The sequence below is a fragment of the Acomys russatus genome, chromosome 4 (assembly GCF_903995435.1).
Source record: "Acomys russatus chromosome 4, mAcoRus1.1, whole genome shotgun sequence".
Taxonomy (NCBI): Eukaryota; Metazoa; Chordata; class Mammalia; order Rodentia; family Muridae; genus Acomys; species Acomys russatus.
In genome coordinates this window covers 64102696-64130664 of record NC_067140.1, presented here as the reverse complement: position 1 = coordinate 64130664, position 27969 = coordinate 64102696, and the positions used below count along the sequence as shown (strand labels likewise).

The window sequence follows — 27969 nt, the reverse complement described above, 5'->3', positions numbered from 1 at the left end:
CAGCCCCCAGGATGGTTGTGTTTTTAAAAACTGTACTTTCTCTTTATTGTATGTTTGTAGTGGTTTTGCCTGTATGTATTTATATGCATTATGTGCGTGCCTCGTAGCTGCAGAGGCCAGAAGAGAGTGTCAATTCCCCCTGGAACTAGGCTTACAGACAGCTGCTACTTGCCACGTGGATGCTGGGAATTGAACCTGGGTCCTCTGCAAGAGCAGACAGTGCTCTTAACTGCCCAACGATATCTGCACCACTCTTGTTTTGGGTTTTTGTTTGTTTGTTTGTTTTAAGAAGCAAATACTATTCCTCTGATCTAAACTGAAAATTAACGGCCAGCATGCATTCCATACGGCACAGGTAATATGCACACCATGTTACGCACCAAGCCATACACCATGATTAACTGGACGCTTTTTTTTAAAGATTGCTGTATGTTTGTCTACGCGCATGAGTACATGTGTGTAGAGTCCAGAAGAGTGAGTCGAGGGTCCTTCTCTTTCTCTGCCTACTACTTCTTCAGGGAGGGTCTCTCCCTGAACCCAGGGCTCACATTTTCCTCCATTATGCCGGACAGCAACCCTCAGCAATGCTATATCTCTGCCTGCCCTCCAAGCTGGGGTCACGGGCATGTGGGCAGACGCCTGGATCGTTATTTGGATGCTGGGATCTGAACTCCACTCTTTAGGAGTTTGCAGCAAGTGCTCTTAACCACAGAACCGTCCCTTCAGCCATAATGTGTGTCTATACAACAGAAAGCCTACCTAGAGTATTTTATAAGGCAACCTCTTCCCCTGCCTTTAAGGTCCACTAGATTTAACTAAATGGCACACTGCTCAATGAAATCCTCACACAGTATTTCTCAGGTGACAAAATATCTACTTTGAGGTATAGGGATGGGGTGTAGGGAAGTTCTCCCATTGAGCTCCCCAAACAGCTTAATGCTAGTGAGCACCCTAAGTAGTCCAGGGCCACATGAGAACACAGCCGAGCAGAGAACGGTCCAGCTCACCCATGCTGCTGTGTGCAGGTGAGCTTAAGAAGCGAGCTTCCAATCCCAACACTAAGTGGCTTAGTTTCCTCCCACGGCCGACCGACCACAGGACGTACCTCACAGGTGTTGATCTTCTGAAGGCGCACCTGGAGCCTGTGGGCTGGAGCCACACTGCTCTGAAACCATGCCGCCCCACCGTCTTGACTCCTGCCACTCTGTCCTGCCTGCACCCACTTACTCCCACAGCCAGCCCGTCACAAAGGCAATCACTGTTCCACTCACAGTCCTTAAGGTGGGTGAGCAGCAAGAATAAATAGTTTGTTCTGCACCTAGTGACGGGGGTGGAGAACATAGTGTTGTTGGATGTGTGCTCACGAGAAAGCTGTTTACAAAAGCTCTTCTAAGCAAGAGGGCCACACGCGCGCTTGACACGCGAATAAAAATTCTTCAAAGGGAAAGCTCTTGAGTTTTTTTACCCTCAGAACATAGTTTCAATAGTTAAGAAACATTTCATTCTGTGAACCTGGCATGAGTACACACACACACACACACACACACACGACCATAGATACACTGTGAAGTTGTGACTTGCAGTAAGGCTCCGGCCCTGCAGGCCACTAGCCTGCACCAGGGGACTTCCCAGGCCCAGGTTTCTTCCTCTTTACCGTTACAAATGCCACTATTAAAACTTTCTTATGTACTGAGTCAGACATGTGCAGCTTTGCCAAGTGTCCTCTATCCACTGAGTTTTCCTCCAAACTTTAAAAAAAAAAAATCTTCTGAAACCCAAACCTGGTATCAGTAACATGATTTTCTATGGCAGGATACCAGTTCATTTTTCTATGCAGGAGGAGGGAGGGCAAGGTCGACATCCCTGATGCCAAAGGGCCTTAGTGGTGCAAGATGTGGCCATTCACTTGGCTAACGGTTTTCTAACTCATAAGGAAATACAAGATCTTTGATGCTAAGTAACTATCATGGGTAAGTGGTTGTTACTGAAATCAAGCCGTGACTTGGTTGCACTGAATAGCAATGGGTTCACAGAACTGAGGTCACATTGTGACACGCATGGCCATTCTGCCAGTTGTCCTTGCCTGCAACAGTGCTGTAGAACACAGGCACACATCTTGGTACACTGACTTGCAATCTCAGCCTGGGAGTAGGCGAGCTCAGACCACCGCACGGTTAGGGGCAGCTCCCGTCCTAATGCCGGCATCACCGCTGGCATCGCCGTGCAGTGATAGCGGGAGTCAAAAACTCAGAAACCCGCAGGAGGATTTCAGCTGTCTCCAGCTGGTCAGCAATCCCCAAAGACTAGATTGTAAAGTAATCGGTGTGAGTTAAACCAAATCAATACAGAGAAAGGATTTCCTGGTGTCTAAGTAGACATGGAATGTGTGACTTTGAAGAAACTGTTGCCGGTTTCAAACACACAGCAGAACACACTGAGACAGGCAAGGGCAATCAGTCGGAGGACTGTAGGGAGGAAAAAAAAAAAAAAAAAGACTCCTCAGTCGCCATCTTAGGGCTGTCCATCTCTGTCCCTGAGGAAACTCTGACCGCACCACCCACAGCTATAAAGGTCTCTACAAAGAACCACTTCTATGGACTCAAACTAGCTACAGAATAATCCCCAAAGAAATACTCGAAATATGTTAGGGTGTGTGTGTGGGGGGGGGGGGCGGGAATGTCTGCAGGTGGCCACTTTGATGCTGGAATGTTAGGCCAACAGTTATCTGCTTATGTAAATGTCTTCAGAAGTCACCTTTCTCTATTCAGACACACCCCCAGCTCACAGGAGTAAAGCAGCCAGGCAGTGTGCTGAGACCTTCAAAGCCATCTTGAAGGAAGGGGTCAAGTTGTCCGCCTCTTCCCAGTCAGCCAAAGGCAAAGGGGAGATGTTGCCACTGCAGTGAGGGGACACTAAAAACCACCAGAAGCTCCTTTTGAAATGTGTGCTCACAAATACCACCCAGAGTCCCCCAACCCCCCCCCCCCCGCTCCCATCTCCTTCACCCCAAACTCCATCCAGGTCTATTTTTTACCCACATCATTTTATTTCTTGATAGATAAATCGATCAGTTCCACCAAGCCACTTGACAAAAATGAAAGCTATTAGAAGTAAAAAAAAAAAAAAAAGATGTCTGCAGGAAGAGGGCACAGTCAGTTAAGTGTCTGATGTGGCAGGGGGCGTGGCACACGCCTGTATTCCCAGCACTCGGGGAGGCAGAGGCAGGAGGATCTCTGTAAGTTTGAGGCCAGCCTGGTCTACGAAGTTGAGTGCAGGACAGCCAAGGCTACATGGAAACCCTGTCTCAAAGAACAAGAAACAAAAACCAAGTGTCTGATGTGTAGGTGAGTTTGGATCCCCAGCACCCAGTAGTAGGGAGGTGGACACAGGAGGATGTCCAGGACTCACTAGATAACCAGCCTAATGAAAATCTGTGACCTTCAGTGAGAGACCCCGGTCAGGATCAGAGCGATTGAGGAAAGCACTCAACACCTCTGGCCTCCGCACATCTGTGTGCGTGCCGCACGTGTGCACACATTCCCCCCCACACACACACACAAAAAGCTACACATAAAAGTGAAAGTAAAAAAGAGAGAAAGAAATAAAAATAAAGCAACACCATGCAGCCTAAGCTCGAGTTTCCCTCAGTCTGTTTTCCTCTGGTGCACATTTGTGTCAAGCCTGAGTTGTCACATGAATTCAAGACAGCGCCTTGAAAACAGCTGCTGGAATAAAGTACTCAATAATGAGGTGCACAGCCCAAAGCCAGAGCTTTCCTACTCACTCTTCCGGCACGCCCTCCCCACTGCCTTCACATAGCCCTGAGCTAATAAGTCCTAACAGGCTGCTTTCATCCATTTCCAGCCGGATGGTTCGCAAAGCCCCAGTCACCCAAGGCTGACGTTGGACAGAGATGTGGAAACTAGTATCCACAAGGCCTTTTCCCTTCCCTTCCCTTCACGACCCTTCTGTGTCGTGCAATGAAGTCCAAACCTGGTGGCAACTAAGATCCAGGGCCTTTGCATTCATTCGAGTCCACAGCGGAAGGCCTCGCTATCGCTTCCATCTGAGTTGTCCCCCAAACACACACGAACAGATTTACTAGATGCAGTAGGTATGCTGGGAGCCTGAGCTGGGATGCCCATGTCTGGGGACCTCTCTGACGCAGGAGCAGCATAGCACCTGAGTACTGGGAGCCATCAGTGACAGGCCACTGGGTCTCTCAGCCTTTCTGCTCACTTCCAGGGTCAGGTGCCCCTTTCTCACAGTGCTGCAGCCCCCACGGACAGCTACTAAGCACAACAAAGCTCACTGGGGAACAGAAGTGCTCCCTCTAACATTCCACCCCATCACGATTCTACCCCTAGGGCTATAAGACAACCCATAATAATCCTTCTCAACCATCACCTCCATCATCATCATCATCATCATTATTGTTGCTGTTATTAATTTTGGGTTTTACTTATTTATTTTATGCATATGGATGTATACGTAATGAGTGACAGCTTGACCGTCTGTGCACCAAATGCTAGTGGTAGACGGCAGAGGGCCTCAGACCTTCTGGAACTGAAGTTAGGTGGTTAACAGCCACCACGTGGGTGCGGGAACCGAACTCGGGTCCTCTGAAAGGGCAGCCAGTACCTTTAACCACTGCAGTCATCTCTCCAGCATATCACCTCTCTTTTTAATAAGCGAAGCTGTCATCACACTTCCCAAACCTGATCCTAAGCCACTTCCTCTCACCAACACGCCCTGGGAGGCTCCTACCGCCCTAATGATGGAAACCTCCTCTCATGCCTTGCTCCTGAAGTCACTGCTCTGAACAGCACATGGCAGCATTTCACGCTCACTGGTCATGGCAAGACACTGGACACTCCTGGGTCTCGGTCTCTTTGATCCTGTCCCATAAGTTTCTGAACAGCTAGCTCCGTTTATATTCAGAAGGTTATAGAGATATGACTGTGCATCTTATTTTAACAAGTAAAAATAACTTCAAAGCTCAATAGGGTCAAATGAAGACCAGTCCTGTATTTGATGGAGGGCGAAAACATAAAACCAAGATCCCTTTCTATCCAGACAGCTCACTTCACCATCTGCTTCATTAAACAATCAAGAGAACCACGTAGGGACCCTTTTAACACAAGGGCTGGGGATGCAGCTCAGCAGGAAACCCCTGCTACAGTGAGCGGGGAAACCCTGGGCTCCACGCCCTGCACAAGTATGGCCGGGACTGAAGGCACAGCTCAGTGGTAGCATAGCCACCTCCCTGGCACAAGTGAGGCTGTGGGTTGATCCTAGCCTGTAGCTTACACAGACAGCTGCAAACACTAGGAAGGCCTGGGCTACATACAGGGTGCATTAATCTGAACTACTTAGGAAAAGTCTAAGCCCAAAGAGCCAAACATCCCCGTCCAACTCCAAAGGCACACCTCCAACTCCACACACACTAACTCACCTAAGACTCCAGAAACACATGCTTTAAAAATTCAAAGTTAGCAGCTTTCAGCCTCTATACATTGCTTCTAGACAAAAAAAAAAAAAAAAAAAAAAAAAAAAAAAAAAAAAAAAAAATCATATTGGGCCAAGGGTGAGGGGAGATAAGAATTTACACTACAAAATAAAAACTCCTGGGTTTCAGACCTAACTATGGCTTCCTGTATGTAACTTAAATCCGGTAGCAGAAAATGATGGGCAAGTTTCCCCCCCTAAATTCATGTAAGGTTTCAATCTTGACTGTTTTTATCTCAGTGACAACAGAGACCAAGGCATAGGCTAACAACAAGGGCAAAAACATCATTTGCAAGTCACCCCTTAGCTTTTTTTTTTTTTTAAATGAAAGCCTTAGTTACAAACTTAGCATTTATAATAGCCATATACAAACTGAAGCGGTAATTCAACACAGATGTACGGTTGTCGCAGGCAACTCGCCGTAAGGACAGAGACAACCAAAACTTCCCGCTTACACACACGCACAAAGGCAGCTGCCTCCTTTTTCCCCATCTTGTGGGAAAAGAATAAACCCTTCTACCTCAATTCCAGACGCTGCTTTGCATAATTGCAGAGACAATCATTGCACTTGGACAGTTAATGGCTTAAATGTCTGTCCCAGCTGGGCTTTGAGACTCTTCTCCAGACAATCCCAAAAGCATATTAAGACACATCCAGGCTGAAGTTGACATCTCTCCACGAAGGGACACAGCACATGGGCCAATGCCAGCCCCGTGACAACGAACAACAAAACTGTAGGAAGAGCTAAATGCTGCTGTCAAAAGCAAGCTTGCCAGTTCAGGAGATGACAGAGTGAGTATAAAATTAGTCAGTCAGAGAGGAGAGAGCCAAGTTTTTCCACCACTGGCCTGACGGGCCAACTTCAGGTGACACTAGTCTGAGGGAGGCTGCAGAGAAAGAGCCCCAACTGTACAAATGTTGCATAATAATGCCCTGCCTCCATACGGGTGACTTCTCAGTCAGGAAAACACCAGACTAAAAAAACGATCAAAGTTAAGAGTGAAATTTACAGCCACGCTTAATAGGTTTGTTCTGATTACAAAAGCTAGCTCTGGTGACTGCAGGTGCAGGAAGACACGGAAAACTGTCATCAGTGTGACTTTATGATGACAGTCCGCCCCTATGCGCAAGCTCCTGACAGGCTTTCCTCTCACCCCACAAAGGCGGGGCAGACACAGCTGCTGGCAGCTCGGTTGCACAAGACTCCTATCCCAGGCAAGACAGCTTGAGCCCATTCTGAAAAATCCCCAGTGTGATCCAGGACACTGGCGAGTGGCTTGCCTGTGCTCTGACCACTAGTGTGGCCTCCTCACCCTCCTATTTCAGGTTACGAGCTCCAGTCACCTGTCAGGACAATAAGACTATCAGAGTGGAAGGACCAAAACTCCATAGGGGTCATTGGCTAAAACTTTCTACCACCACACTTCATCGAATAATCAGCACAGGAAGAGGGTGGACACAGAGATAACCAGTAGCACTTAAGGTGCACACGCCTGGCTTACAGTGGAGAAAGCACACAGAGCTAAAATCCAAGGGCAAGCAGGAGATGCGTTGTCGCAGGGCACATGGCGCAAAACAGCACTCGGTTACCTCGACTGGTTCAGCAGAATTTACACGCTCATTTCAGTAAAACTTTGTCATCACGATTTTAAGCTAAGAGGTTTCTCCAGGATCCTAAAGAAGTCAACAAGAAAACACACCTCACCTATCGTTTGTGGGGCTGGGAGGGGGTGGAGGTTAAACCCAAGGCCTCGAGCGTGCTAAGTGTGACCCCGCTGAGCCCCAAGAAGCTCCCTTGCATTTCCTCTAGCACAGTTATTCTATAGATGAGTAACACAGTCCGTATGCCTTCACATACAAGTGTTCCCAAGGGAAAAGCAGACTCTTTCCCTTTTAAGTGACTGGAAAGAGAAAGCTCAGTGGTTAAGAGCACTCCCTGCTCTTGTAGAGGGCCCAGGGCGAGTTCCCAGCACCCATGGTCAGGCACCTCACAGCTCACACGGGCACAAGCAGACACATGTATACACACACACACACACACACACACACACACACACACACACACAAAACAATAAAAATGTTTAAGGCTCAACTGTCTCACTTATTCCTGTCTACGTTGCTTATATTGAGCTGTTTTAGCAGTGGGAACAGGAATGTGCTCTGAGGGAAGAGGGGTGAGGAGAGAGGGGTGAGGGGAGAGGGGTGAGGGGAGAGGGGTAAGGACTCAGGACAGTCAACAGCTGAAGACTGTCAGAACACGGATGCTCATCTCGAACTGAAATGGCTGATCTTATCACTTTCCAGTTTCAGCTTCAAACCCGCTTTCATTCCTAAGGAAGCAGAGCAAAGTCCAAGCATCCAAGTAGTCTACGCTGTACAGAGGGCCAGGCAGCAGCGCCAATGACCCTAACGCCAGCTTTCATCATTGGACAACCCGCTCCTAAGCTCTCACACAAGACGGGGAAAAGCCACACCTGCATCCACACACACAAGCTGTGCCTCTGACTGGCTTGCCTCAAATGTGAGCCCAGATGGCACACACGAGCCAGAAGGACATGGGTTCTAATGGGGGGGACAGTAACCAATGCAGCCCTCTCTTGTCCCTCTCTGAGCAATGGGCCAAGGCAGCAACAGGAGGAGCCAGCAGCCCTTTATCACCAATATCATCTGGGGATCTGGGGGATCATCCGGGGACCCCCTCAGGAACTTAAGGCTCTGGTTTGGGGAAGAAAAATCAGGGTTAGGGAAAGCAAAGTGAAGTCTGGGCTTCTACAAGACCCCGGGGACTCCAAGACTCATTCTAAGTGACCCTCGGGGACCTTACAGACTGAGGTTCCACTTTCCATCAAGTAGATGCTGGTTTTACTGTGAACACTGGGCTCCCAGAGCACAGGAAAACCTCACCTAGAAGGCCTTGAAACTTCCTACGCCGACACTCACAGACAGCCTTCCAGTGGTAAAAAGTGTCCCTGCTTTGAAAAGCTGTTCCAGAACACTGACCCGAAGGGGAAAGTAGCTCTCTGCCACTGTCTTCAGACTGCTCTCTTTCCAAAATACACATTTCTGAACTCTAGTCAAATTTCTGCTACAAATAGTGCATCTCCAGCAGGTGGCCTAGGCTCAGCCCCAAGCCAGGCAGAGCTGGTGTGGGCACAGTTTCCAGATGTCCCTTCATGGTCCGAAGATTTGCCAAGAAAGCCAAGGTTCCTCTCAGGGTGAAGTTCAGGCCCACTGGCAGAGCTGCAGCAGGTTCAGACCTCCTGCCCCGACTCAAAAGCGAGTTTCTAGAAAATATTTTCCCCTTTGTGCCCATTTGCTCCGGAACCAGAGGGCTTTTGCCTTATCTCTCGCCAGCAGTGTTCCCACTACCACACTTCCCCGCGAGTAATTTCTGGAGGGCAGTTCCTTTCCACAGATGTCAGGAGAGAACACTGCGTCTCAGCCATGCCTATGACAAGCTGAGACACTTCCCGGTAGGCAAGGAGAGGTGACTAAGTGATTGCTGCCTACTGGGTGACTCTCACACTCCCCCCCACCCCCCACAGCTCGTAGAGAACTCGGGTTGTCCCTTGATGGTTGAGGAAACTGGGGCTCAAACAGCCTTGACGGATGTACTGTGGTCCTTGGGTCAGCAGAGGCACATCCGAGATCCTGCCCAGACTTGCTTGCTCTGGAGTGCTTGTACAAGGCTATGGATCTTCTACTCTTGCCAGTATATAAAGGCAGCCCCCACAGGAGTCAGGTAGGGGACAATCCTGCAAGACCTCTAATATAGGCCGCAGCTGGGTGTTGCTTCACCAGCACCCGGGGCGTAAACAGTCAGTGCTAAATCACACAAGCAAGACACGCACGCCCAGTGATAGGCTGGTGCAAATGCCAAAAAGAAAGGTTCCAGAGCCAAATGTGCAGCAGGCACTGTTGTATTTGTCTGGGTGATGTCTTTTTTTTTTTTTTTAGGGGGAGGAAGTCACACACCTGCATCTGCAGTACTTACAATTGGGCACATTTTCTTCATCCCTTTAGGCCTATGAACTTTTTAAAAACCAAATTTGCTATCAACAATTCTGTCATCTTTTAAAAGAACATGCCAGGGCATGTCCTTCATGCCATCAATGCTATTTTCTCTCTCCCTCCCTCCCTCTCTCTCTCTCTCTCTCTCTGTGTGTGTGTGTGTGTGTGTGTGTGTGTGTGTGTGTAAACCCTTGTCATAGGCAGCAAGGCACCACTGACCAGGCCCCAGCATCAGCTGTAAGGAGACAGATACCATGCCATCTGTCCCCACCAGCACCAAAACCAATCTCTCACCAGTCCATCTCTTCTCTTTCATAATCCAATCTCACACAACTATACGGTTTGGGGTTTTTTTTAATAAATGCTCCATGGGGCTTTATCTATTATGAAATTAGACCGGATTATCGACACATACAGGAAGCCACAGAGCACAGCCTGAGAGGACAAGTGAGGGTAACAACAGACACTGCAGTTATTAAAAAGAGGATTGTGGCTACATCTCTTTCTTCTTCTTCTTCTTTTTTTTCTTTTTGAGACAAGATTTCTGCATATACAGGCCTGGCTGTCCAGGAACTCCATCTATAGACCAAGCTAGCCTCAAAATCAGAGATCAGCCTTCCTCTGCCTCCTGAGTGCCGGGATTAAAGGTGTGTGCCACTACACACAGCTGCTAAATCTCTACTGTTATTCCATGTAAACAGCAATAGCAAAACACAAAACAGGTGGTTTCTAAAAACTCTGAATTTTCTATGGCCAAGGCCAATCAATCAACATCACCTTTGGAACATCTAAGTTGATGTTCCGTAGCCACAGAACTGTCAGTAATGAAACACGGGGTCTTATGGGTGTGCTAAGTGCCTTTAGAGACCCCAGGGACACCAAAACCTTTTCTCCTCCAAGTGATGACACCTTGGGGGTGCTACTGTTGAGCCCAGAAGTGTGAGTCTCCTCAGACACCAGATCTGCCTTGATTTTTGATTCCTAGCCTCTGGAGTTGTGAGGTGTGAACCACTGAGCCACTCTGCCTGGAATTGTTATGGCGTCCTGAACGCGGGGGTGGGGGGTGGGGGGGGGAGGACAAATAGAAACAAACAAGACCCAGTTGAAAGATACAGATCCGTTTCCCCAAGGAAGGGGCCACTCCAGAGCCAGGGCCTCCTCCCTGATGGTGAGAGAGCCAACATTGTGTAAAGGACTTGAAAATGGAGAGGAGAAAAGAGGGGCTCCTAGGGATCTCAGCACTGCGGGAGTGACACTGGGGTAGTTGTGTAGTCTTCTCATTGCCTTCACATTGCCCAGACAGGCTGCTCCTGACGCCTTTAGCTGGGAAGCCCCAATAAGAAGAAACAAAGAGAATGCACCAAGAACTGTTTGTTCTCATCAAGGGGACCAAGGAAAGGATGGTTGAATGACATAGAACCCAGGTTCCGAAGGAAACCCACTCAATTTAAGCATGGCCACTGGAGAGATATCTTCTAGTCCAGGGAAGACCAGGGGTGCTCTGATTCCATCAGGAGACATGGTGGGCTGAGTGTCAAGTCCCTGTTTGGCAGAAACAACCCTATTGCCCTGTCGTAATGGTGCTGGTGGAACAGTATGGCCACCTGGCGCCAGCAGATGCAGTCCATTGCCTAAGCCTTTATCAAGGTAGCAGTAGAGGGTTCTAGCTACAAGGCAAATCTCCAACTAAGTATCAAGGAAGGGGCTAGAAGGGTTAGTTACACACTACACACCCACTGAAGGAACCAGTACCAATCAACACTGGCAGGCCCACAGCAGATCAACCTACAGGTACATAGCATATAAAACAATGCCCTTTAGAAACACTTTGGGGACGGAGATTGGGGATTTAGCTCAGTGGTAGAGTGCATGCCTAGCAAGCAGAAGGCCCTGGTTTTGGTTCTCAGCTCTGGTGGAAAAGAAAGAAAAAAGAAAGAAAGACAGAAAGAAAGAGAGACAGACAGACCATTTAGCTGGGCATGGTGGCACACCTTTAATCCCAGCACTCAGGAGGCAGAGGCAGGCGGATCGTTGTGAGTTCAAGGCCAGCCTCAAAGCAAGTCCAGGACAGCCAAGGCTAACACAGAGAGACTCTGTCTCGAAAACCCAAAAACAAAAACAAAACTTGGGGATACAAAGGACAGAGGAATACAGACCCTATAGACATTAATCACCCCTTTTTTTCCTCTTAAGGAAGTTAATACATTGACATTGAATAAAGTAAATTTTTGCAGCAACAACAGAGAACCAACCCAGAAGGAGACACAGCAACCAACCCAGAAGGTTTGTTTTGAGACTTAATGCATCATTCTCCAAAGGAGATGGCACCTCAGCAAAAGAAGCAAAAGCAAAAACAAAACAAAAATCCAAAGAACTTCGATTACCTAACAAAACTATAGAAGGGGTAACAGAAACACAACAGGCGTATGTCACACACTTAGAAAGGAAACGCAGTCAAAGACAGCATGTCAATGAAAACAAAGACCTAAGTTCAGTGACAATGAAAACCAATACACCAAAACCTGTGGGGACAGCTCCAGCATGGGCAAACAGGAAGCTTCCAGCTCTGAGCGCTTCATAGCAGCAAAAAGTAAAGGCCTCAAAACCATATGCTATGTCCCCAATGCTCAAGAAGCTATGAGGAAAATCCATAAATGATAAGTGAAAAAAGAAAGGATGCACAGAAAAAAAAAAAAAAAAAAAAAAAAAAAAAAAAAAAGATAGGAAAAGAAGATCGTATAAGACGATCCCCCAACATTTCCAATTAAAATATAGTTTGGAATATACTCGCTGTATAAGACTACCCGTCTTCCAACGCACACCCTGTGCAGCAGACTCTGACATGTTTCTATTTGCAGGCAGGGCACAGACAGCCATGTGCTTTATTAAATGCCAGCAGACAGCCAGTGCCACCCTACACTGCCCCTTTAAGGCACGCTCCACACTCAACCAAGTCGAATGGGCAGGTTCTGGTGGAGAGCAAATTCATGCTCACGTTCTCCTCCTGAGGTACAGGAATTTGTGTGCAGCCTGCTTCTCCCTTCTTCATACTCCCTGCACAGAGAGGGGAATTGGCCGTGGCACCACCCCTCCCACTATATGCACCAGATATATTAAGGGGAAGCAAGTTGCAGGTACCTGGTGTATAAGATGACCACTAACTTTGGCACGGATTTGGGGGGAGGGGGGCTTTAAAGTCCTCTTGTGCTGGGCATGGTGGCACATGCCTTTAGTCCCAGCACTTGGGAGGCGATCGCTGTGAGTTCAAGGCCAGCCTGGTCTACAAAGTGAGTCCAGGATAGCCAAGGCTACACAGAGAGACCCTATCTTGAAAAACCAAAAAAATAAAAAATAAAAAAGTCGTCTTGTAAACTGGAAAATACAGTATTTCAAAAAGCAAGAAAATAAACCTCTAAGAAAGAAGACTAACAGGTGTTTTTGACACATATTATCAACATTAGGAAAGAAGCTTAGTTACTTTTCTATCACTTTCAGTTCCAGAGGGCTAAAATTTAGGATAGCAGAGATGGCTTGGCAGCTGGAACAGCACTAAGACCTCACATCTCTATCCTCAAAGGGCATATTATTATGGACTGCAGGCTTCTGAAACTTTAAAGCCCGCCCCCAGTGACACACTTCCTCCAATAAGACCACACCTCCTAATCCATCCCAAACAGTTCCACCAACTGGAGACCAAGTATTCAAACATATGAGTCTATAGGGGTTGACCAGAAACTATCACAACAGAGCCAGCATTCATCTAAAACAATAATGACGCTACATCTGCTTTTACAACCATAAACCCAAAAGATTAGAAAAATGTACCTCTTTTTCAAAACCCGCAAAGATGAGGCTGACAACCAGAATAGTCCTATAAGCACATAAACCCACAAAATTAAGTCTAGAATCTAAAACGCGCATGCCCTCAAAGAAGCCCGAGATTACTCTCCCAAGAGAACTTAATACTGGCTGAGACTGTGGCTCTGTTAGGAGAATGCCTGCCTACTATGTATGAACCACTGCGTACAGCAGGGCATAGTGGCACATGCCTATAATTTCAGCACCTGGGAAGTGCAGGCAGGAAGATCAGAAGATCAAGCACTAAGCACATCTTTAGCTACATATTGAGTTCAAGGCCATCCTGGGCTACATGAGGCCCTGTCTCAAAAAAACCAAAACAAACAAAAACCTTCAAAGGCATTAATACCATCTCTTCATAGTTTTTTTCTGGAAATACAAGAGAGAATATTTTTCAACTCATCCAGTCTTAATATCGAAAGCAAACAGAATAGTCCTCTAAGTACCTTTCAAGGTGTTAAAAAAAAAAAAAGAGTCTCTCAAATACTCAACTCAATCCAGCACTGTATACAAATCACGTTCTGCCCAAGTAGGATTTATCCGGGCGCACAGAAGCATTTAACAATGTTCATCAAACACTGTGATACGCCACCCCAACAGGGTAGCAGAATCGTAGAACAAACACTTCATTAAAACCAAACTCTGAGCTGGGCGGTGGTGGTGTACGCCTTTAATCCCAGCACTCGGGAGGCAGAGGCAGGTGGATCTCTGTAAGTTCATGGTCTATAGAGCAAGATTCAAGACAGCTAGAGCTGTTACACAGAGAAACCCTGTCTTGAAAAGCAAAACAAAACAAAACAAACAAAAAAAACTGTAACTCTGAAAGTTCTCAGGAACTTTTTCTACTCTTTCTTATTAAGAAGTATCCAAAAATACCTACAGCTACTAATATACTTACTGATCTTACTCTTTAGACAGAAAGCTTCTGTCCTTCAGATTTCTATCCAACAAAATTATAGAGTTCCAGCAAGTGCAATAAGACAAGAAAAAGAAATGAAACGCTCCCTGTGTGCAGATGACATTAGTGTATTGAGAGAGCGCCCAAGAAATTACCTTGTTTACTCATGTGAACGTTTACCCGCGTTCCTGTGTGTGTAACAGGAGCACCGAGTCAGAGGGCAGAGGACACCTCCCATCTCACCACAGATATACTGGGATTAGAAATGTCCTATCAAATCCTGCTCTCTGGGGGCTCCATTCCCAACATGGTAAAAAAAAAAAAAAAACCACACAATTCCACGGATAGGCTTGCAGACAGAGCGTGGTGATGAATTCCAACATCTAGGTGCCTCCTGTTAGGCACATGCTGGTACCAGCAGGATGTCCTATCTCCCACAGGGAACTCTCACCCTAAAGGGGTCAACCGCCATGGGATGCCAAGGGGCACAAACAAGAATGAAGTCAACCCCTACTCCTGAATTCTGCTTTGCCAGGATCAAGTCCAATATTTAAGACAATCACAAACACCTCAGAGTCCTTATTGACAATCATAATCAGCACACGCTGATGATGCCTCAGATTGATAATATGTGCAAAGAAAGATCGACTGGTGCAAAAAGACACATGGCATAAAAACACTAAAACAAGGCAGCCAGTGGGTGTGCAAGGTTTTTATTAAGATAATTGGTCATTCACCAAGAAATAGTTTGGCAAGTCAATCCTCCCAGAATATATGGCGGCAGATGTGGAGCGAAAGTAAAGTTTCACTACACTGACCTCCACACAGTAAACAAGATGTTCTTTAAAGATGTTTTCAGAACAATCGGATCCTGGGGAACCTGCTGTGTAGCTCCAGTGAGAACCCCCTTTCCCATTATGTAGATATACAAGGGCCAGGGGTACAGCTCTCCAGGAGAATTTGCCTTAATGGAGAAAGCCCTAGGTTCACTCTCAACACATTAGTGGGGAGGGAGAGGCTGCGAGGACATAGCTTTTAAGACACTCTGTCTCCTACCACAACTTGTCAGTGTCGAAAGAGCCCCTGGGTAAGCAGGACCTCTGTGTAACCCCCATGTGTGTTCCAGCAGTTCATACCAACCATAAAGGATCCTTTGTGGGAAACGTATTTTGCAATAACTTATCAAAAGCAGCATTGAAGATCTTAATGGTGGAGTACAAAATATTAAACAGGTCTAAAAAGATAAAGAGATCACGTCTCAGCTCAGCCTAAGTAGTCTACAGACAGGAGCGCTAAGATTGCAAGGGTGGCCAGAAGAAAACCTCAGAGGCCGACAAAACTTCTAAGTGAATTTAATTTAATAGCCTCACATCTGGCTTTGTCCTCTTACCCGATCAGTACTTTCTGCTTCACCCCATCTCAACAGACCCCTTTCACCAAACAAATCTCTCCAGGAACTTACTGTTAAAAACCTACTTTGGTGCATTAACTCTTACCGTTTTTTACCATTTAATTTCATGCACTGACCTTGAAGCTGACATCATCCCAATCTACTGGGATGTAGTTAACCCTTCCCAAGTATGACTGCTAACTCTGCCTAAGCATTTTGACTGTGATCTTTAAAGCCCTCTATCTGTCATCTCAAATCATAGTGAATTTACACTGTGATTAGCTTCCTAAGTAAAGCAGCACAGGACCCAAAACAAAACAACCGTGACTATCTTCCTGTCAGAAAATGCACTAGCTTATCCACTATTCCTAGCTCACAGGGGAGGAGAAACTATTTCCCCCAGGTTATCCCACCGCCTAGACCATGACCTGGGTCAGCAGTGTAAAACTCCAATAGCTTCCAGGTTTTTAAGCACATATACCAGGGAGCCCTGTTACCTCAGTACTATAGAGGTATGCATACACTGGGCTACTTAGTTCATGGGAAGCAGAGGCAAGCGCCTTTTCAGAAGCACTTCCAGCTCCTCCCATTTAGCACACCTCAAGAGGCCCCAGAACTCAGCCAATGCGAAGCTAACATATGCCTTGGATACCAAACGCGCTAACTGACACCATGAACAGGTTCCTGATGTCTCCTACAGGTCCATCTTGCCGGGCGCATACCAAACATGGTTGTAGACGATAAGGATCAAAATACAGAGTTTTTCTTTTTGGTGGAGAAGCAGCCTGCAGGCAGAGCCATTCCTTCCCTGGGGCTAGCCAGAAATGCGCATAGCCCAAGGCACAAGCTAAGAGTCAAACCAAATCTACACGACTCAATCTGCCTTTTAACAGTGGCTACCGGACCTAAAGTAGTTGTCAGTGTTTAAATGTTGGGATATTTGACTTTGGGATCTGCAGGTCTGGTTATGAGGCACTCCAGGAGCTCATGTGCCCCTGGCCACAATCAGGGGCATCCTTCATGCTGATGAGGCAAAGATTCCAAAATGCCACTGTCTCCATCAACTCGGTTTCCTCACTGGTTTTACTGTGCCGTCACCACGGACCACTCTTGGTTAAGATTCTCACAGTGATCTGGGAGGTGTTAGTTAGGGGAGGAGATGAGTTTGATCAAATGAAATTGTATCCATGCTTGAAATCTCAAAAATAAGAATATATCTTTAAAAAAGATTCTAACATTGTCTTTCGCCCCTGAAATAAAACATCTACAATATAATCTCATCCATCCACACTAAATCTAATGCCTTGAAGCAAAAGTTGAGCTGAAAGGAGAATCTGGGCATATATCCATCTTCAGGGTTCCTTGGTGGTTCTGGTGATACACACTTTGCCTTTGCAGATGCTGTCTTCAGAAACGATTGATTTGTCTGTCTCTTCCTTTACACTCTCAAGTGGCCAGTAAACTATTTTACATACCTGACCAGGTCCCTTCCCAACACAATGCCACTGATACCTAAGCTTAGTGGTTAAAACCAACTATACTATGGTTATAAGCTTTGGCTAGAAGGTCACAGAGATTCAAAACTTTGAAGCTCAGTAGGTTGATAGTTTACCTCCATAAATTCACGCTACTAACTTTACAAGTTAAAAAAAAAAAAACAAACTTGTTGCAATCTCCATACATTTTGTTTCCATCAAAATATGGAGTACATCACTTGACCAATTCTACGAGGCTTTAAATGCTACCCACAGCCTTGAAACCAATATTCAAACAAGCACACCCCCGAGGCCTTTCACCCAACTATGGCTTACCCATCGCACTGAGATAATGGTTGAAGGCCTGGCAAGGAGGACTTGGGGTTTGTGTTGACTTGTCACAACTCATGGGTGCTGGGCTCCTGTCTGTGTCAAAAGAGAAATACCCACTGGAGGACCGGGACAGCAGAGAAGATCTTCTCACAAAGATGAAAAGTGGGGATCTGGTAGCAAAGGGGCCAGGGCTGGCCGGTGGGGCCAGCGGGCCCTGAGGGCTGCCGTGGGGGCAGCGGTCCCCTTCGCCGCCGCCGCCGTCGGGATTACCTTGCGGTTCTGTCTGTAGGGAGGTAGGGGCCCCAGGCCTGAGCTGGGGAGGCCGCTCAGCAGGCTGCAATTGTCCACCTTCTCTGTCACACTCAGAGCTTACATCAGAAGGTTGCTTGGCCATTTGGTCTTTTTTTCTGCAAAGAAATGGGAGGGGGGACAACAAAAACATTATCTTCAGCAAATTGAGTTTTAAAATCATGTTATGCACTCGCTAAGAATTTTAGAGTCGACCTCAGATTCTTTGTTGTGTTTACTTTTCTGACTTCCAATAAGATTAAACGTTCACCCCCAAATAAATAAGGTATGTTTATTTTGGTGCAGGGTAGAACTAAATCAGATCACCAAACAAAACAAAGTATCAACTCCATAGCTTTTGGAGTTGGTGCGCTCACGCACATACTCAAGCAAGAAGTTTCACAAGAAACAGCTCGTGGGAAGTCTACTACATTTCGTGCTTTTCCTTCAGGACAAACTTGAATCAAGTCTGAAAGTCCCAACGGGCTCTCATTTCCCGGGCTCAGACAAGGCGCTGCAGCACAGGAGCGGGTGCAGATGCAGAGATTGCAGGCGGCTGGCCGCTTTCCCTGCTCCGGCCCCATTGTTTGCCGAAAATGCTGAGGGCAGCAAGTCTGGAGAAGGTTTGGCAGCGGCCGTCAGTCGTAGTAAGTGCGTCACAATAGAGTTTGTAACTCCGAGCGCAGCACCGCCCGAGTCGGGCGCCCTCGGCCGCAAGGTCCCTCCGGTTGCTTGCTCCGCGCGCCACCCTAAACACGAAACCACTTCTCTCGGGTGCAACTTTGCCGGAATGTGCAATCTTCCAAATGAGGGCCTTCAGAGCCATCCCTTTTAAAGTTCCATACCTAGCTGCGCGCGCGCTCGGCGACACCCGGCGCTCGGCTGCTTCCACCCCCTAGACTTTCCCTCCCCGGGCCACCAAGCCAAGACTCACGTCCGCCCCTTCCCTTCCGAGCGCGGCGTCCTGCGCCGATCGGAAGACCTCTGCGCGTCGCCACTGGGGAGGCAAGGGAAACAAAGCCCGGTCCTGGGCTCCAGAGCCCCGCGCCTGCCTGCCCGCCCGCCGCTACGCTCCGTTCGTGAGCCCAAGCTTTCGCGCGCCGCGCCTCCGGCCCGCGCTGCACCGGCCGCCGCCGGGATCATCCTCCGCCTCCTCCCGCTCCGCCCCTCGCGCGCTGCTCCCGCCGCCGCGCGGGCACCGCCAGCCCTGCGCCCCTGGCGCCGGCTGCCAGTGCTCCCCATTGGCCTGCGCGCGGTCGCTCCTCATCGTAGCCAATGGGCAGAGGCGGCGAGGGCGGCGCCTACGGGTCAGGCCGCCGAAGGCGAGGCGATTGTTGACAAACTCGCCGCCCAGCGCCGCTCAGGCTGTGCGGGCGGCCGCTGGTCTGGAACTTATGGGGGCCGGGCGGCTTCGCTCCGAGCTCCGCGCTCCGCCCCGCCCCTGGGCCAGGCCCGGACGCCGCGCGCCCTACGGGAGCTCCCGCCGCCTAGGCAGCGGGACATCAGAGACAAAGCGAGACTCGCACCGCCCTAGCATCCGCAGGGCCACGATCACCCTCCAGGCCACTCCGGGCTAAGGACCCTAATGGCCTCCGCAGTTCCGAGTCGAACTTCTTAGCAACTTCACCTGTTGTGTCCCGTGTACCACCGACACGCACCAAATATAAACGTCCATCTCGGGTCTCGGGAGTGCACATCCAGACCCCAGTCCCCCAGCGTCCAGTTAGTCTGCCACAAGCAGCGCCTGCCCCGGGGGCAATAGGCCCTCGAGCTCACAGAGCCGCTAGCCTATGTGACTGGGTCCGGGTCGATGCGGCTAGATGGAGTCGCAGGGCAGTCAACTGGCTAGGGCTCGGAACACGCGTGGCCTAAGTGGTCCTGGGAGGCCTATGGGGTCTCTAGTCTGCTGTTAGATACAGTGGCCCTCAGTATCCGCAGGGCACTCGCAAACTCAACAGGGCCGCCAGGGACATCCAGAAAGGCGAAATCGGCCACTGTGGCTTGAATGAGTACATGCAAAGTAGGGCGCGTGTGATTTTAATACTCAAACCTCCGCAATGAACCCGCACCAGCGACGAGCTAAGTCTACCTGCCCGCCGTTACCGCGCAGCTACTTCTCCCAAGCCGCGTGGGTCGCGGCGACGCTTCCCAGCTGGACGCACTGCCGGGCACCACAGAGCCGGACCTCGGCACCAAGCCGAGACTACGCGCCCTCTCGGCCCCCGGTACGAGCATCCCAATCCAAGCTGGACTTACGCTAAGTGCCCGCAGCTCCTATGCCTACGATCCTTCCCTAGAAGTACCCTGCTAGGCAGGGACCTTGGCCCGACACCCAGCGTTCGCCTCCTGCAGCCGCGCGCCAAGCGGGACAAACCTCCACCCGCACGTGCGACAACCAGAGAAGATGAAGCCGCAAAGGTGGCTTCGGCGCCAGTCTCCCAACCATGCCCGGCCTGCTCCCCCGAAATCGCGTAGTGTTTACCTTGCGTTTCTCAGTCCGAGAATCAGAGTCAGACATTGGGGGAACGAGGGCCAGGGGAAGGGCGCCGAAGCGGGTGGCGGCGGGAGCAGAGGAGGTTGTGCAGATCCAAGTGGAGCACAGCTCACAGAGCGACTGCAGGAATCTGGTGACGGCGACAGCGGCAGCGACGGCGACTAGGACCGCAGAGCTCCTACCAGCTGGTGACCCAGTGCCTGCGGGGAGCGAAGTGAAACCAGCCTGGCCTAGCGACTCTGCTCTTACAGGGCCCCCGCTAACCTGCCCAATCACCGCGGGCTCCGCCCCCGCTCAGTCCGGCCCCCCACAAGCCGGAAAGTAAGCCCCACCCCCCGCGGCCCCCAGGCCGCTGGCGGGTGCAGGCTGCGACAGGTAGTGGAGAAGGTGGCCCCGCCAGCTTCACTGCAGTTTGCGCGCGCCGCCCACCCGGGCGTGTTTATCCTAGTGACTCGGCCTGCCGGCAGCTTCATGTGCGCCCATCCTCCACCCCGAATGTACCCGCCCCTCCCCGTCCGCCTTTGGCGGCCACCTCGCAGAGCAAAACTTAGGGGGCGCTCAGGGCACGCTGCTCTGTGTCCAGCCTGGCCCCGGGGGTCAGTTGAAGCTTCAGGAGGCGCCCCTGCGCCCTTGTTTTGCGGAGCTTCTCCGCCCTAAAACCATGGGGACTGGGTTGGTGCAAGGATGGGCACCGGCCTTTGACTTTCCTCTCTATGAATTCACGGCCCCTGAGGTACCCAGATCACCAAGATGCTCACCCCTTCTCAGCTATGCCTCAAGCGGAACTCTTCAACACCTCTGCCTTCTGTCCCCATTTAGGCTTCCATTGGTTTTGTGTGTGTGTGTGTGTGTTGGTTGTGTGTGTGTGTGTGTGTGTGTGTGTGTGTGTGTGTGTACGCGCGCGCGCACGCGTGTGTGCGTGTTTGGTTAGTTTTTTGTTTTTGTCTTTTTGGTTTTTTCCCCAGTGCCCAGTTACTTAAGAGGTAGAACTGGTGGTGGGAAGGACAGTTGAGAAAAAGGCAAGGGAAGATCCTAGGTCTACTGTTCAGCTTCGGGGAGCGATGGGCATGCACGACAAGAAAAGAAACTAGGGAATGAGCGCGCACGCGCGCACACACACACACAAGCACACGCACGCACGCACAAAACCAGGGAAAGGCTAAATGGGGACAGAAGGCAGCGGCGTGGAAGAGTTTCACATGAGAAATAATTATAAGGAAAAGGGGGCTACTGAAGAAAAAAGGTTGTGCTGTGTTGGGAGTCTCGAAATTTATTGGACTTGGAGTACTACCGCCAGGCGCTGTCTGTCCATTGGCCCGCTGAATCTGACGACCGTGCAGCAGCGGAGTTCAGACCACCCTGGGAAAGCTATATGGGGGTGAAAAAAAAAAAAAAAAGCAAAACAAAACCCTGATCCTCCTGAGGCCTTCATGGCCCCAACCAAAGTTGCGACGTCAGTGGTACCACACATCCCCACCCCCACCCCCTTCTCTCTCTCACCGCGGCAGCCCGGAGAAGCTGGCCTGGGAATGGAACTACCGGCACTCTACGTGTGAGGACTAAAGAAACTCCATTTAAGGGCTACTCCACCTGAATCCAAGCTGGCAGAGAGAAGGAAGTAGCCTTCTCATGAAGAACAAGTAACCAGGCCTGTCGTTTCTCAGTCGGGTCATCTGGGTCATTTCTGTTTATAAGTGGATCTAACGTCACCGTGACACAGCACAGCCCCAGGTTAAAGTCTTAGTTTTTAGGTGAATCCCGAGCGAGATCAGAGAAGCCACTGGTTCCCAGGGAAACTGAAGGGCTCGCGACAAAGCTTTGCCTCTGCTGGAAGTGAGGGGTGTTCACTACAAGAGCTCCCAGGGTATGAGCGAGGATGCACCGCAGACCCAGGTCTATGCTGGCCAGAGCTGTGCCTTGCCCACTCTGCATCCCACCCATGAGGCTCAATCCGCTGCTGGCTCGGGAATCCCCAGCCAGTAACAAGTCTGTCTGCCCCAGGCCGGCAGCTAGGAGCTGGGCACCTCAGAATTGGAAAGAACCATAAAGGGGGGGGGGGGGAGTTGTATCTCCCCTGTTTCTTTGTAGGAGCAGTCTGACCTGGAGTTTTCCGATTTTGCAACTCTGGGTAGGCTGAAAAAAAGTACACGGGCAGAAGGGAAAGCAACGGGCTGGGCTGTGTACTTAATTTAGGGCTTAACTAGGAAGCCAGCCTGGAGGCGGAGGCTCTTGCATCACCAGCGAGGAAGGCAGTCTAGGGAGCTTCCATCAACTTCCTCACGTCAGGTGGCGGCGGACCCTTGGCCATTGTCCTGAGAACTCCTGGTGGCAGGGAAGAGGAGCTGGGAAGCCTTCTCGAGGCTACGGACGGACGGGATGTGGAGGGAGGGAAGTGAGACGATGGCTAGAGATGAGAATGAAACTGGGCAACGCCAGAGTCAGAACATAAATGAGAAATTCATTTCCGCCTGTGTAATCTCTCCAAATTTCAAAAAAAAAAACTAGTTTATTGCAGCTATTCCCCAGGGCCCGCCTTCCCTACTTCTCCAAGCCGCGGAAGCATCTTTCTATCACTTAATTTATTAAAATTTGCATCTACTCTTTTCTAAAGAGCGAGTTACAGTTTAGCGCGGTGAAATGCTTGTCCCGCGTGGTCCTGCTGTCTGGAGATCGCCTGCCTGGTGGGACTAGAATAACTCCGGGCTCAAGCTTCCCTCTCTCGCCAGGCAGCCAGTTTCCTCGCAGAGCTGGAGCAAGTCTGATTCACTAAACAGCCCTTGCTGAACTTTTGCCTTAGCTTGGAGTGGGTGGAGCTTTCCTCCACTCCCTTTGCCTAAGGGTGTTTGATTTTTATGTTCTAATATATATTCACTCAGCGCCAGTTTTTTGAAGTTACTGGGAATCTGAGTCGCCGCTAACAGAGATCTTTGGTGGCATCGGGCTGTAGGGAGACCACCTGATTGTCTGGGGATCCAGCGCAGCGGCTGAGGGAGTGGTCATGGCAAGTGCCAGGCGAGGTTACCAGACAGGGATAAGGCACTGTGCTCCTAGAGCATCCACCTAGGGCTCCCTCTCCCGGACAACCTGTCCTGTGTCTTGCTAGCCTTGACCGGACCTCCTCCTCTGCCTGATCAAAATCCTCAAGGGTGGCAGCCCTGCACCTGACACTTTGGCTCTGCTCCAGCTCTGGGCACTACTTGGAGGGCGGGCCTCTTCATTTCTTGCCGCACCGGTAACAGCCTGACTCACAGCTTAGCCAGCTGGGAGCGTGCCCCTTCCCGCACCAACAGCTGCGTGGGCGCCGGCTATAAGGCCCAGGCAGCCTGGGGGTTGGGGATCCCTGCGCTTGGTGCATGGACGTTGGTGTGAGGAATGTTGAAGGCAGAGATCACCTTCCGGGCATCATCCTTGACGGACTCGCACAAAGCCAGGAACTGCAAAACACGACACAGAGGGTCGGGTCAGATGTGGGTGCGCTCACGGAGACCTTTCTGTCTCAATCAGTCAGAAGTGCAGAAAATTCGGGTTCCTCACAACACAGAAAGTTATTGTTTCTAAGCAATCTGTGTCTTCTTTAAAATTTCTAAGTCTGTGACCGCCAGGTCCGCTGAAATCTAGGTCTGTCCCCCGCCCCCTCCGCAACCCCTCCCGGCAAGGGACCGAGGATAGCAGCTCTTTGGCAAGATTATCCTGGTAACAAGATGCTGAGGTCTGAGAATTAACTCAGCTCCCTTTCCTTCCTCCCGCCCTTCCTCGCCACCTCTGGAGTGCCACCGTCTGGCGCGCAGAGGCAACTGACAAGAACCTCTGAAAATATGAGCTGGTGAAAAGACCCGCCTCATCTCATGCCAAGGGTCCCAACAGAGCCTGGAAGACAGCCTGGGGGATCTCTTAGACTGAAGTGGACTTCCAAGCAAACCAAGGCGAGGTGTTGATCACTTTCAGAGGCCTCCAGCTATGCAAAATTGACAAATGATCAACCCACTCTGCTAGGCAGCCACATTGGGACAGACAAGAAAACAGGGGAGGTTGCAGGCCAGGGCTGTGTTTCTATTTCATTCTCTGCGACTTAGACACCAACACCCCCACCAAAAGAAGTCAAAATAAAAGATTATTTTTTTTAGTTCTGAACAAGGGCAGAAGCCTGTTTTCCTTCCCCCCAAAACAGCTACATACTGTGCTCCAACATTTTTTCAAGTCTTCATAAAGCTATAAATGTCTTTGATTAAATCAAAACAAACTGTGGGCTACATGTTTTTTCAATGGTTTAAAAAAAAACCACTTTTATGGACCCCACATTTGTCCTTGTGTACTGTCCAACTGTCCGTATTTTAAATTTTTTTTCTCCTGCATCAGCCCTCCCCAAAACATTTCAGGTGTTCAGAAGCAGTAGGAACTCCCCGAAAGAAAGTGGGAGGTGAGAAAGAAGTGTGGAAGGAAGGGCACATTCGGGGGCTTCTTCCTTAAAACTGTGCCCAATTGCACCAGTGGTTCCTCCTGAAAGGCTTCCTTCTTCACCCACCCCGGCTAGGCATCATCAAATAAGCACTGAAAAGACTTTGATCACATTTGCAAGATGCGACAAGACAGACTGTCACCGACCAAGATTTCCACGTCTGTAATTAATACTCTTGACAAATCCCCAAGTAATCTGTCGACTGCTGATGTCTTTAGCCACACATTTCAAAACCGTGAGAGGGTATCCACAGCCCCTGAACTTGCCACATGTGCTCGTGGAATTATTCAAGATAATGTTCCCTTTGGGTTTCATTAAGGCAGCTAAGCCAACTCTTGTCGTGTAGTCGCCAATGGGAGAAGCTTGTTTTGAAAGAAGGCTTGTGAAAGACCGCTATGGGTTTGATTTGTCTAGTGCTAAATAGAGACTTAAAGGTCAGCAGTGGAAATTATAGAAAGTAATTTCTACTTGCCATGAAGCAGAGTTTAAAAAAACAAACAAAACAAAACAAAAACAAAGAAGAACCAAATAGCTGGCAAAGCAGAGTATTTTTATACTCAATTCTCCAGAAGCAACCCCACCACAGACACTCGGAAAGAGCATTGAACTGGCTAGGAACACCAAACGTTAACTGCCAAGTTTGTTTCTAAATCTCAAGTTCTGGAGCATTCTAAAACACCCTCCTTTCAGCTTTCCCCATCCTTACAGCAATAGAACCCAGAATGTGTAGCTGGAAGGGTAGGGCAGGGCTCCTGCCACACACCCCATCCCCATCCATAATACTTTGTCTGTTAGTAAGATTATAGTCTTTACCTTCCTTTTATTCACAATCTGCAAGCTGCCATCCTGCCCTGTGCCAGATACCACACTGCACTCGAAAAGCTTACCTGCATACCACACACTGCAGACAGCCGTGGCCTCTTACACCAGGAAGCTACTGCAAACTTTCAGAGGATCTAGAAAATGCAAACTGGAGTAGGGAGCTGGAGAGACGGCTTAGTGGTTAAGCACACTTGCCACTCTTGCAGAGGACCTGGGATCTGTTGCCAGCACCCACAGGGTGCCTGACAGCTGTTACAACTCCAGTTCCAGGGAATCCAGTGCCCTCTTCGGGTCTCCCTGGGCACCAGGGATACACATGGTACACAGACATATGTGTAAGCAAATACTCACACATATAAAATGAAAATACAATCTGCTTAACAACAACAAAAAGGTACTTAGATGGAACCGGGAGAGATGGCCCAGTGGTTACCAACCTTTGCTGCTCTTTTGGACAACCTGGGTTCTGTTCTTCCAGAGCACCCAGGTCAGATGGTTCACAGCAGCCTGTAACACCAGTTCCAAGGGATCTGATGCCTTCTTCTGGCCTCTGCAGGTACTTGTATGTATGTATGTATGTATGCATGTATGTATGGCAGAAACAGCCTAGCAAACACACAGAGAGATACACAAAATAATAAATACAAATACGAAAGTGTGCAGAAGCATGAGGCTCAGGAGACTCTGAGTGTAGATATACCATGTACCATGGAAGAAGGGATTCCTGTTTTGTTTGACTCTCTATACTCACCTGCGGCACTGTTTTCTTTCTTCTCCCCTGTTTGACTCTCCCAGCACTGACTTAGTCAGTTAGAAGGATAAGATAAGATGGCCTAGCACCGGCAGTCTCTAAGCCTCCCGCTCCGCAGGCTGTGGTGCCCCACCAGTGCTTGCACTCTATGCATAAGGTTTCCCTGCTTCTGTGTGTCCTACATCTGTCTCCAGCTCTTGGTGCTTTAGGCAAACCCATGCTGAAACACACGGCGAGATGAATAGCTAATCAGAAGAGCTCCTTTCCTGCTTGGACACTGTGCTAGGGTCTTTATATCCATCCTGTGAATTTGAGAGGCCACGTGGCTCATTTGGCAAGTAGAACATGGAGAAGATGAAGTCCACAGCCTGGGCCTTGGAGGGGCTTTGCAGATGCTGCTCTTGTTCTCCTGTGGCCCTGGGACCACCTGCTGGAAAACGGAACCCTAATGAAGAAGGGCTAAAGAGCCTTGACCAACAGCCAGCACCCACAGCAGATGCTGCTAAGGTGGGCCACCTTGTCCCTCCAAGTACTGTTGTGCCCAGTTGACTGTAACTCCAAGAATAATTACAGATAGGACTACCCAAAAACCTGCCAAGGACAGAGCCTCACAGAACTGGACAGAGCAGCAAGGGTTGTCAATCACTGGGCCATCTCTCTGAGTTCCATCCAAGTATTTTTTTTTAAACCGTTTTTAAAAACAAGGGAATCTTCAGGCCTAGAGATATGGCTCTGTTGTTTAAGGGCTTGCCACACACATGTGGGGACTCTAGTAAAGACCCTGGTAAAGAAGAGACATGAAATAAACAGGTGTAGTATGCACCTGCCATGTCAGTACTTGGGGAGCGGGGCGGGCTGGCCAGATGGTCTAGCCCAGTCAGTGAGCTCCAAGTTTAGTGAGAAACCCTGTCTCCTAAAAAGAGAGAAAGAGGTGAAGAGCTACTGAGGAAGACATTTGAAGAACATGGACTCAGAACGCACACATGACCACATGAACACACACACTTACACCCATGCGCGCGCGCACACACACACACACACACACACACACACACACAGACATACACACAAAGGAAAGGCAATCTCCAAATAACTGAGTATTGTTTAAAGATGTGATGAGGATAAAATTCAAGCTACTAGTGAAATGAGGTTTCACTTTTGCTATGTTTTTGAAACAGGGTCTTCCTATGTAGCCCTGGCTGGCCCGGAACTCACTATGTAGCCCAGGCTGTTCTCAAACTCACAGAAATCTACCTGCCTCTGCCTCTCGAGTGCTGGGGTTAAAGGTGTGTGCCACCACACCCAGCTTCTGTATGATTTGTGGCTATCACTTAATATCTTTGCTCCTGCTGCGGTATGTAATGCTGTTCTCACTGAACACCCCAAGGCCTTGTTCTGCCTTGTTCCCACTTATCTCCCTTGAAGATTTGTACCTGGGTTAATTAATTCTGATTGTCAGTTTGATTGTATTAAGAAACATTGGACCAGGCAGTGGTGACACACACCTTTAATCACAGCACTTGGGCAGCAGAGGCAGGTGGATCTCGGAATTCAAGTCCAGCCTGTTCCACAGAGAGAGTTTCAGGACAGCCAGGGCTACACAGAGAAATCCTTTCTTGGAAAAACAGACAAATAAAACAAAACAAAACAAACCACCCAAAAACAAACAAAGAATGATTCTTGAT

At 49.2% G+C, this 27969-nt stretch overlaps 2 protein-coding genes across 4 annotated transcripts in view; both read right to left on the bottom strand.

Annotated features, from left to right (window-relative positions):
* Positions 1–20499, bottom strand: part of Bcl2l11 (BCL2 like 11) — a 37440-nt gene extending 16941 nt beyond the window's left edge. The window contains exons 1-3 of one of the 3 annotated variants that reach the window (XM_051144590.1): positions 18696–18904; positions 17744–17880; positions 17477–17566 (exon numbers count right to left, since the gene is read on the bottom strand). In XM_051144590.1, the coding sequence (XP_051000547.1) occupies positions 17477–17566; positions 17744–17880; positions 18696–18904 (436 nt within the window). Of the gene's footprint in view, positions 1–17476; positions 17881–18695; positions 18905–20243 lie in introns of those variants that run through there. The other 2 variants (XM_051144592.1, XM_051144591.1) reach the window with 2 other exon arrangements.
* A 2629-nt stretch (positions 20500–23128) lies between these two features.
* Acoxl (acyl-CoA oxidase like) overlaps positions 23129–27969 on the bottom strand; it is a 257256-nt gene continuing 252415 nt past the window's right edge. The window contains 1 exon segment of the mRNA XM_051144918.1: positions 23129–23689. Within this exon segment, the coding sequence (XP_051000875.1) occupies positions 23501–23689 (189 nt within the window). The 3' untranslated portion in view covers positions 23129–23500.